Source organism: Erythrolamprus reginae, chromosome 2, assembly GCF_031021105.1.
Source record: "Erythrolamprus reginae isolate rEryReg1 chromosome 2, rEryReg1.hap1, whole genome shotgun sequence".
In the NCBI taxonomy this organism is placed as follows: domain Eukaryota; kingdom Metazoa; phylum Chordata; class Lepidosauria; order Squamata; family Dipsadidae; genus Erythrolamprus; species Erythrolamprus reginae.
This window is the reverse complement of record NC_091951.1, coordinates 168,923,017-168,935,020: the sequence shown is the minus strand read 5'-3', so window position 1 is coordinate 168,935,020 and position 12,004 is coordinate 168,923,017. Positions and strand designations below refer to the sequence as shown.

General features: G+C 39.4%; 1 protein-coding gene across 1 annotated transcript in view; it reads right to left on the bottom strand.

The window, feature by feature from the left end:
• NOL11 (nucleolar protein 11) overlaps positions 1–9,286 on the bottom strand; it is a 32,891-nt gene extending 23,605 nt beyond the window's left edge. Inside the window, exons 1-7 of the mRNA XM_070740338.1 lie at positions 9,035–9,286; positions 6,566–6,679; positions 5,742–5,798; positions 4,959–5,104; positions 4,626–4,683; positions 2,096–2,237; positions 278–475 (exon numbers count right to left, since the gene is read on the bottom strand). Coding sequence (XP_070596439.1) covers positions 278–475; positions 2,096–2,237; positions 4,626–4,683; positions 4,959–5,104; positions 5,742–5,798; positions 6,566–6,679; positions 9,035–9,166 — 847 coding nt within the window. The 5' untranslated portion in view covers positions 9,167–9,286. The remainder of the gene's footprint in view (positions 1–277; positions 476–2,095; positions 2,238–4,625; positions 4,684–4,958; positions 5,105–5,741; positions 5,799–6,565; positions 6,680–9,034) is intronic.
• Between the last annotated feature and the right edge of the window lie 2,718 nt (positions 9,287–12,004).

Genomic DNA, 12,004 nt, shown 5'->3' with positions numbered 1-12,004 from the left:
CTAGAGCATCAGTAAGAAAACAGTATCAAAATAATGTTTTCTGAAATCAGTGTCTCATTAAACATGAGTTATCAGATTAAAATAATTAGTGTCTCTTTTTCTACCACCTTATAGAATCTTTCTTGACTTCCCTTACTGTTGACAATTATCAATAAGTTTATTTATTTATTAGATTTGTATGCTTTTTAATTCTACATTTTGTTTCTTGGATGTTTTCTTTTTGTTTTAATCCAATTGTTAAGCTAAGTTATTTTAGTACACTTGTTTAATGACTTACCTTTGATATTACTTTCTGAGGAACCCAGGCATCCTGTTACAGCAATATGGTCTTTATCAAGAATCACAATTGAAGTTCCTTTAAGAATACTTCCATCTACACTGAGTCTGAGTAGAAGTGATTTTGGTAAAATCTGTGTTTCTGCTGTTTTACTGTCTTGTAGAGGCACCACAATCTTATACACACAGGCATTGGAATCTGTGTACAAAATCAAGTCACATCTTGATTTATAATAATGAATATGAAAACTAGAATTGACAGTTAATACAGATCTGCTGGTCCACTGGTATAGCTATCTCTTTTCTTCCCTCTGCTATGAGGGACCTAAGTATGCAGTGCATGTATGCAGTGCATGTATACACACAAACACAAGTCTAAGAAAATACACTGCTCAAAAAAATTAAGGGAACACTTAAATGACACAATATAACTCCAGGTAAATCAAACCTCTGTGAAATCAAACTGTCCACTTAGGAAGCAACATTGATAGACCATTTTACATGCTACTGTGCACATTCAACTTTGTACTGAACAAAATATTGAAATGAGAATATTTCATTCATTCAGTTCTAGGATGTGTTATCTGAGTGTTCCCTTTATTTTTTTGAGCAGTATATAATCAAAGAATTAAGAATTGCCAGATTACTTCCAAGAGCTGAAGAAAATTTATTTCCCTGCCATGTGTTTCATGGTAAAATGATGAGTAACAATCAATCCTATAGTAATATAGCCCACCAAACATTTACATAACTCCTCCCAGAGATTCTAAAGCAGCCTTAAATATTCAATATCCAAAGCAGAAATTTAAAAGTAAAACAAATACCATTCTCTTGTAATATCGATCCATATCACGCACTATAATGTGCTTTTAGTTCATTCTCGCTTGGCATATGGGAATTTTGGTGGTGTAATTTGTAAACCATAGTTTATGTTTCATGTTATGTGTGAACCAGACCATTATGATTTCTCCAAAGGTCCAAGACTACTAAAACAATGTGCAGTATTGTGTGTAAATATAATCATAGTGTCCAGAACTAAATGCATTTTATATGCTTATGTGACTATAAGAGAAAATAAGACCATTTGTAATTACTGACTAATGAAGCAGAAAACATACTATTTACAAAGCACACACATGGTTTTTTCGCTATCTAAAGAAACATTGGCTATGACAGTAATGGTGAACCTATGGCACAGGTACAACAGGTGGCACCCAGAGCCATATCTGCTGACACACGAGCCATTGCCCTAGCTCAACTCCAACGTGCATGTGTGTGCCATCCAGCTGATTTTTGGTTTGCATAGAGGCTGTCGGAGGGTGTTTTTGGCTTCCAGAGAGGCTCCAGGGGTATGGAGAGGGTGTTCTACCCTCCCCTGGCTCTAGGGAAGCCTTTGGAGCCTGGGGAGGGCAAAACATGAGCCTCCTGGGCCCACCAGAAGTTGGGAAACAGGCCGTTTGCAGCCTCCAGAGGGCCTATGGAAGGTGGGGGAAGCTGTTTTCACCCTCCCCAGGCATTGAATTATGGGTGTGGGCACTCACCATGTGCGATAGCACGCGTGTACGCTCTTCCGGCACCCAAGGAAAAAAAGGTTCGACATCATTGATCTATGATATATTAAATTGGGGCTCTGCTTTAAAATTAAACACAATTGGAAAATAAAGTTATGAATCCCAGTTAGGTCCTATAGAGTTGGCCTTCTGCAGATCCCGTCAACTAGACAATGCCGATTAGCGGGGCCTAGGGGAAGAGCCTTCTATGTGGGGGCCTCTGCCCTCTGGAGTATTTATCCCTCTGGAATAAATAAATAAATACTTACACAAGCAAAAGAGTGTGATAACATTGTTTTTCAAATATGCTGCAAAACTCAGTGGAGTAGATGACCCAATTCCTTGTTCAAATTTAAACTTCTGAAGGTTGTATGGATTGCAATGCTGCACATATATGAAGTAATTCCCATCCTGAAAATAAAGGCTTTTTAAAATATCCACACCTCTCAATAAAATATCACAAAAGCAAGATAATAATAGTTTGCATCATACACAAAAAGTAACTGAAACCCCAGTAACAGAAATGATAATCCCATGTGAAACACATGCCACTATAGTCGTTGTGAAAGAGCAGGGTCAAATGAAGGCAGTCTAAACCAGTGTTTCCCAACTTTGGCAACTTGAAGATATCTGGACTTCAACTCCCAGAATTCCCCAGCCAGCTGGTCTAAACAATGTATAAGTTTTCTGTGAAGGCGAACCTATGCCACAGGTAGCACGTGGAGCCATAACGGAGGGCGCGTCAGATTTTGCTAGGTTTCAACTCCAGAGCGCAAGTGCGCGCTGGCCAGCTAATTTTCAGTCTTAGGAAAGGCAGTTTCGCCCTCCTGACGCTTCAGGAAAGCTTCCCTGAAGCCCCAGAAGCCAAAAAAAAAAAAGAAAAAAAAAAAGATGAACGGACATTGTGTTATTTTTTGCATTCCAGGCATTTCAGGGAAACTTCCCTGGACGGCTCTGTGAGGGCGGGGGAGCACTGAAACTAAGCTGCCACAAAAAAAGCCAGAGTGAAAAAAAAGGGATTTGATTTTTTCACTCTGGCTTTTTCAGCTGCAGCTGAGAAAAAGGTGGCAATTTAGTTTCAGCGCTCCTTCTCCCTGCAGAACTTTCCTCAACCCCTCTCCTTCTTTTTAACTCTGGCTTTTTCAGCTGCAGTGCGGCCATCCCAACTTTTGAAGAAACCCGGACGGCAGGATCCGGGTTGACTGAATCCACTGTGACGGCAGACAAGGTGAGGTGGGATTTCCACGCCTGCTATCATTTCTTGCTGGGATTAGAGGAGTGTTAATGCACCTGTGTGCCCACATGTGTCTGGGTGCTAAAAGGACGCTCCCCCCTACTCTCTCTCTGATATATTTTACCGCTCAGCGTGATACATGCCTATCAGGTTAGTGGATAGAAGATTAACGTTATGTTAAGGGCTGGTTTCTCTGAATGTCAAGCTTTTTGAATTTTCTACTTCTAGTGATACATGCCTATGGTGTTAGAAGTGAAAACAACAACAACACAACAGCAAACCGGAAGTGCATTTTCCCGAACTTTCGGTTTGTCAGTCTGGTGATTTCTTTTACCTACCAGGCTTCAGAAAGGCCTGTGCGCATGTGCGGTGTGTGGGTTACATATGTGCAGGGAGAGGGAAGGGGTGTGGGCACGTCACGCATGCTAGCCCCCCCCCCCCCCCGGCACGTGAACCAAAAAAGGTTCGCCATCACTGGTATAGGTAGTCCTTGACTTATGACTACAATTGAGATTGGAACTTCCACTGCTAAGCAAAGTAATTGTTAATTAAGTCATGTCTGATCCTACTACCCTTTTTTGGGGCCACATTGTTAAGGGAATCACCATGGTAGTTAAGCAATCATGTGACAGTTAAGCAAATCTGGCTCCTCCCATTGACTTTGCTTATCAGAAGCCAGCTGGGAAAATTACAAAAAGTGATCAAGTGACTGCAGATAACTGCAAAGGGTGTTAAATGACCAACTGGTTGTGAGTCACTTCATCATCATCATCATAATTTTGAATGGTTGCTGAACAAATGGACATAGGTCAAGCACTAGCTGCAGAGTTTATATTTGTATAACTTGTAAGGATCAGGAAGAGGAACCAAACAGAAAAACTCTATCCTCTTCCACCCAAGGAAAGGCCTAGTTCATAAATATGGTATTTTAACAAAAGAATTTCTGTAAAGTTCAATTTGGTAAATTAGTGTTCAATTACTGAAATTAAAATAGCTTTTCTACATTTGAAGACTGCTTCATTACCTTGTGTAAAAAATATTCTATTAATTATTTAGTGCACACAAATATTTTCACAGAGGTCAGTTGACCAGATCCATAAAACTGACATTGAATTTTTTAAAAAATAAAGAGAAGCACTTAATTATTAGAGATCATCTGAACATTTAATCAAATCTTTAACTTTTAATCATAATACTGCCAAGTCATCTGACTGCAGTAGGATATAAATGCGATAAAAATAAAGAAATAAAACAAAGTTCTCAAATATGTCTCTGGTGTTTAAAGTACTAATTAATAATATTCAGCCTTCAGAAAGTCAATATCTGTTGATACTGAGAAACAGAGCTGAACATTTTTATACCAATGTCCAAGGACTGGAAACCTTGTCAAAACACTTACCGCACTAATATAAATGTAAGATACATCAATAATAAAACAATACATAGAAGCATCAACACTACATCAAGAATGAAAGATAGAGCTATTATCTTACTAGAAGCAGCAGCCTTGCCACATTCATAAAGTATCTATCATTTGACTACAACTATCTAAGGATAACACTCACCTGCTCAGTAATAAATAAAAGAACACTCTTTTCAACTCCAATTAAAGCATTGCTCCACCTAAAAATAAAATACATGATTATTGCTATAAGGGAAAATGCAATAAAATAAAATAACGGACATTATTGCAGCTACTTAGCATTGAGTGTTATGTATTGGGGTCAAAATAAGATAATATCATGGGGAATTAGCAGAAAGAAGAGTGACTTTTCTGTTACTAGGTTCAAGCAAGGAAAGAATCTCAATTCCTTCATGTGAAGGATTCAAAATGATGAAATATCAGGATCACTACTTAAATTTTGAATTTTAAAGCTACTACAAGGAATGGCACTCACCTAATAACTTCATTGGAAATGACATTTTCAACTTCTTGTTTTGGATCTGCTAGCAAAGCATCCAAATTTTTAACAGCTCCACCCTTGAACAGGACTAAGGGTTCAGTGTGTGGTAACGAATGTATCCGATATACATCTGATGACAGCTGTAAGGTAATTTTTAAAAATGAAATGAGACATGTACTTATATATACATATGGCAACAAATGAAATATTTATTGTCAAAATAAATATTTATTCTAAATGATAGTCCCTGTTCATCCAGCTTCAATAATCCTATGCTCATAAAGAATAGGGGAATAAGTTTCATTACAATTCTCTAGATAAGTGAACATGCACAAGATTCATGTCACCTGCTCTTCATTCATTTTTCCAAAATGGAAATATTTTCTTGTTTCAGCAAAACGAATCTGATTATGATTTGAAAGAAAAAAAGAATCTTCACTGGCAAAAGGATTCTACTCAATCGAGCTAATTCACTTCTTTATTTCTGGAGATAATCTGTATCTGATGAAAGACATCACACTGTGATGTATAAGAGAGTAGATAACAGTCTTATGGTCACTGACCAACATAGGGAGGGAGAGGAGAAAGAAAAATCAATATTTTTACTGATTCCCGATAATTCTGCAATTCTCTACACAATTCTGTATAATCTGAGCAGCCCTTCTCCACAGCAGGCTTTGATGTGGAAAAATATAATTAAATAATAATTGCTGCAAGCAAAAATCCACAACTTTCTTCAATAGAGATAATTATTTTAAAATATATTATCATACTTACTGTGGCCTTAAAAACTTTATCCAAGTCAGCATCATCTTCTTTCCAGATCTGTAAAACCTTTTAAAATTCAGAGAATTACCATTTTTGAAAGATCAGAATAAAGTGTTTGCTAACTACTCCCTGTGGATTTTAGTCTGCCAGTCATTGCCAACTATAGAGGGTGCTGCTAATCTCCATTTCAAGACCATTGGGCCAGCGTTGCCTGAAGTCACATGGCTATAATGACATCACAAAGCACTGTTACCTTCCCACCAAAAGGGTACCTATTTATCTACTCACATTTGCATGCTTTGAACTGCTGGGATGAGGATGGGACCTCACCCCACTGCGTGGTGTTTGGGTCCTAAACCTGGGCTGCTGGTTTTCCAGCCAACAAGTCCAGCATCTTTAACCACTGAGCCCCACACCATCTATATATTCTGGAGAAGCATCCAATATATACATCAAATAGATGCATGAAAGAAAGGCAGAGATAAGGATGCAGTTTTGCTTTTCCTTCTTTTACTGACTTTCTGGGCAAGAGAACTCATTATCATGAACATTTTGTTTCTTATCTAGGATTTCAACTTCACTTTACTAAATAAAATATTAAAATATCAACTTAATGGAAACATAGACAACACATTTAGCATTCCCATAGTATGCAATGTCACAACGTATGTATTTACATAGGCATTTCCAGTTCCCTTTTCGTCTTCCCTAGAAAGGGAAAGTACTAGAAAATGAAAAACTTTAATAAAACCTATCATTAACTTCTGATAAGTTTCAATAAACCATTGAGAAAATTGGTACACACCCATAATCATATGCAGTAGAAATCATACCTTGCCATCATGAACAAGAATGAATTCTTCTGTTTCAGAGTTCCATACAGCTGGACATGAAATTGTTTGTCCTTGTTTGACTGACCAGCAACCCAGTGGTTTTTGATCAGATACCTTGGAAAAAAGAAAGTTCAAAATAAAATGGACTGCTCAGTAATTCATCAGTAATTAAGGAAATCAGAATAAAATATTACATGCTTCTGAGTTCACGTACATGATTTGGAACCACTAGGAAAACAAATATCCTTTTAAGCATTCTTTGAAAGATTTAATAAACATGAAATATGGATTAATTTTTAAATTGTAAGAATCATATCATAAGATATATTATTTTACATAATATCTGAACCCAACTGTGTTCAAAATGATTATTTCAAAATTATTCCACAATTCAGATATATAACTAATGCTAACTTAATACTGTTTGTTTTCTATTTAGGGAGCTGTTAGTTAGCTACATACATTGACAACTCTTAGCTTGCATGAATGTAGGCAAAGTAAGCTCCAAAATGTAAACCTCAGTAAATCACACTATCTAAAATTATTTGTATTATATTTGAGCCTAAGTACTTTTCTTTAAATTACAGTCTTTGCCTGTAGTTTATGTTATGCATTTCAATACATTTTTCTGACAAGGGACACTACTCTTAAAAAGGGTCCACTGTATGAATCTATGGGCTAACAATGTTTCAAGAACTAAATTAAAGAGTAAAGAAAGCAAAGGCCATACAGGTACTCTTCAATTTGGAAGTACAATTAAGCTCAAAATTTCCACAAGCAAGACAATTGAGTTTTCCCCCATTTAACAATTTTTCTCATCACAACTGTTAAGTGAATCATGGCAGTTGATAAATTAGTAATCCAGCTATTAAGTGAATCTGGCTTCCCGCTGATTTTGCTTGTCAGAAGGTTGCAAACCTTGATGACCTTGGAACACTGCAACTGACATAAATACATGCTAGGTGACAAGTGTCCAAATTTTGATCACTTGAAGTGGCAAAGTTTTATAATACTGGTCAAAAACAATGTTAAAACTTCCTTTAAAACTTTACAAATTAGAATACACGGTATGCATTTATGCGCCCATATGCACGATATAGGTAGTATATATCCCTCAATCTATGACCACAATTGAATCCAGAATTTATGTTGCTAAGGGAGAAATTTAAATGAGTTTTGTTCCATTTTTTGCCTTTTCCTGCCACACTTATTAAGTGAATCCCTGCAGTTGTTAAATTAGTAACACAGTTGTGAAGTGAATCTGGCTTCCCCACTGACTTTGCTTGTCAGGTGGTCACAAAAGGAGATCAAATAACTCCAGGACATGGCAACTGTCATAAATATGAACCAGTTACGAAGCATCAGAATGTAAACCATGTGACTACGGGGATGCTGCAATGGTCATAAGTGTGATCATAAGTCACTTTTGGCAGTGTTGTGGTAACTTTGAAATGTCACTAAATCAACTGTTAAGTCAAGGACTACCTGTAGCAAATTCCACAGCAAATTCACCATGGCCAACTTGTCTCAGACAACTCATCACAGCTGTGGGACAAACTCACTGTTGGACAATTTAACAATTCTATTCAATTATTTTAAATAAAATTTAAAAAATATTTTAATTTTTGTCATTTGCATTTCTTTTTCATCCTTTCTTTAATGGTTCTATTCTACTCTTTTCTTTGATATCAGCATTAACTCTTGTCCCACACTGTGTTGTCCTAAGGTGAGATGGTCTCTGCGAGTTGGCCCTGGGGAACTGTCATAGACCAACCGGCGCCAGGGTGGGAGTTGATTTGAAAGGGCCGGGGCTGCCACAGAGAGGGCTCTTCCCATAGGTCCTGTCAGACAGCATTGGCTGGCTGACAGGACCTGGAGAAGGCCAACTCTGTGGGGCCTGACCCGGGCTGCTGGGATACATGAGATGGAGGACGGTCCCGTAATAATAATAATGATGATAATAATAATAGTAGTAGTTAGTAATAATGATGATGATGATAATAAATAATAATAATAATAATAATAATAATAATAATAATAATAATTTCACGTGGGAACAGGTTAATGAGGCACCCCCCAAAAAACCCTTCAAAGCAGAGAGGAGAAATACTCTCTACGTGGGGAGACGATAAGTACAGATTTAAAAAAAGGTCGCAACAGATTCGGTTTCGGGGACTCCTCGTGGACCGGACGGGAGACCCGCATCGTCCCTGCAGGGTCATCTCACTGGGACTCTTGCTTCCCAAGCACGAGGTTGTGCAATGAGAGCCCAGGCTCCCTTAGCTGCCTTAAAAGGGGCGCACATGCCGCATTCGGGCCTCAAAGAGACCCCGAAAATCCCTTCACTTTGCTGCTGCTTGACGCCGCCGTCTGTGGACTCACCAAGATTTTCTCGCCATGCTCACACTTTCAGCAATGCTTGTGCAATTCCGTCCCTACCTCGCCTAGCCCAAGTGGTCTTGCCTTTACCTTATACAGCGTCACCGTCTGACCTCTATCCGTGACCAGCACCCGGTCCTCGTCGTGTTCCAGCCCCAGCGGCGCCTGAGGGGGAGTCCCGGGCAAGCTGCACAAAGTGAAGCATTCTCGAAAAGCCGCCATCTTGCACAGCGCGCGCGCGAAGCTGCGGGCCAAAGCCTCGCGAGAGGGGAGACAGCAATGCGCCTGCGTTAATATTCTCCCTCTCTTTTTCCTCACCCCCGTCCCTCTCCTCCTCCAATGCGCAGTGCTCCCCGCGGTACGCAAGCTTGGTTGCTTTCCGTGCCGCGGAAAACCTGCAGCGCCCCCTGTTGGAAATCGAACGCGACGCAAGTGCACCAGACCATGAGTGGGCAAAGTTGGCTCTTCTATGACTTGTGGACTTCAGCTCCCAGAATTCCTGAGCCAATCATACTACCTCAGGAATTCTGGGAGTTGAAGTCATAGAAAAGCCAACTTTGCCTACCCCTGCTAGACTAGGGAGCTTTAACATTGGATGAAGGGGAACGGCTTCTTTCGTAGAGACAGGTTGGTTTTACGCAACAGTCAAATTAGCGACTGATCATTGTGTGGTGTGCAAACCAACGTGTTTTTCAGAGGGAGTCATTAGAGACTCTAACTCACTGTCTGAAGCTGGCGATGGAAATTTTTGAGTCTGGTTTACTGCAGTGTACTGTAGTTAGTGGGGTTTTTCAGTACTTTGGTGTGTTAGTGCTACGGTATTGCTAGTGTGTTAGATTTTTTTTTTTTGGCTATGTACGATGTAGATGATGATGATGAAGAAGAATATGCCACTCTGGAAGGACTCTGGCCGCCTTCCAACAAATAAAAACAATTTCTAAAACAATGTAAAACATAAAACAATCATGACTTAGAGACAATTCTTAATGATAATCAACAATTATTCACTTCAAATATTAAAACAGATTGTTGTTATACTAATTAACAAGAAATAATTAAATACATATATATAACTTAGCAATACACTTTATCTCTCTCTCTCTCTTTCCTTGTTTGCCATACAAATATAGTATTGCAGTATGTTTAACATAATATAAGTATAAAGTAGAGGTAGAAAAGATAAAAAGGCATTAGGACAGGGACGGTAGGCACAAAGGTGCACTTATGCACGCCCCTTACAGACCTCTTACAAAAGGGGAGAGGTCTATTGTAGGTAATGTAAGGTTGAAGGTCTTGCAATTGGGGGAGGATCTATAACACAAAAGCAGGGAGGAAATAAATCTTGACAATCACGATGCCAGCATGAATCAATTTAATGATATAATATTAAAGGTGTGTTGTATTAATAGACAGAACCTTTATTACAGCCATTAGGACAGAAAAGACTGCACATGCATACAGGTAATCCTCAAATTACAACCACGATTGAGCCCACATTGTCTGTTGCTAGACAAGATAGTTTGCGACTTCCCCCCCCATTCTAACAACTTTTCTTGCCACAGATGGTCAGTGAAATCACTGCAGTTAAGTTTAGTAGCACGGTTGCTAAGTGAATCTAGCTTCCCCATTGATTTGCTTGTTAGAAGGTCGCAAAAGGTAAATTACATGACCCTTGGACATTGAGCCGAGGTATTGCATCAGATAGAGTGCAGTACTACAGGCCACTAAAGCTGACTGTAGATCTGCAGGTCAGCGGTTCAAATCTCATCACCGGCTCAAGGTTGACTCAGCCTTCCATCCTTCCAAGGTGGGTAAAATGAGGACCCGGGTTGTGGGGGCAATAGGCTGGCTCTGTTAAAAAGTGCTATTGCTAACAGGTTGTAAGCCGCCCTGAGTCTAAGGAGAAGGGTGGCATAAAAAAAATTGAATGAATGAATGCATGCTTGGTGCGGGCGCCATTTTGAACGGGGCCGCTGGAGCTTCTCCCGCAGCGGTGGTGGCGGTGGTGGTGACAGTTGACAGCGGCCGGCTCAGTGGCGGGAACGATCTGGGTGACGGCGGGTCCCGCTGCCGAGATGGCCAATATCATGGTGCAGCGGATCAAGCGGGAGTTCAAAGAAGTGCTGAAGAGCGAGGAGACAAACAAAAATAAAATTAAAGTAGACCTTGTAGATGAAAATTTTACAGAACTGAGAGGAGAAATAGCCCGGCCTCCAGACATACCATATGAAGGAGGAAGATATCAATTAGAAATAAAAATTCCAGAAACGTATCCTTTTTAACCCCCCTAAGGTGCGGTTTATCACCAAAATTTGGCATCCTAATATTAGCTCAGTCACCGGAGCGATCTGTTTGGATATCCTAAAAGATCAGTGGGCCGCAGCGATCACTTTAAGAACAGTGTTGTTATCCTTACAAGTGCTCTTGGCGGCTGCAGAACCCGATGACCCCCAAGATGCAGTTGTGGCAAATCAGTACAAATAAATAGCAATCATAATAAATATATGCCGGTTGCCATTTTGAATTTTGATCACACGACACTGGGATGCTGCAACGGATGTTAAGTGCGAAAATGGTCATAAGACACTTCTTTCTGTTCTATTGTACACCTCAAGTGGTCAATAAATAAATGGTTATAGATCTAAAATAGGTAAAACAATAAAAAGTAGACAGAAAGCAATAATATTAATATAAAAACGATACAGATGGGGCAATCACCAACATTAGTACCAGTTTTTATTTGTGAATGCAACAAACAGAATAAACAAAGGCATAAAAAGGGCCACGTTGTCCTGTGTAGAATTCAGAGGGGCATCTTTCTATGTGGCACATGCCAACAGTGACCTGCTGGGTTCTGTGTAGGGCAAACAGTAAACTTGGTGCAAAAGAATTAATGGACACTAGTTTGCTATCAAGAGAGCCAATTTGGTATAATCAGTAAGAGTGTCCATCCTTTTAAACTTTAAGACTTGTGGACTTCGAGTCCCTGGATTTCTCAGTCAGTAATTTGGTATGGCTGGGTGGGGAATTCTGGGAGCTGAAGTCCACAAATATTAAAAT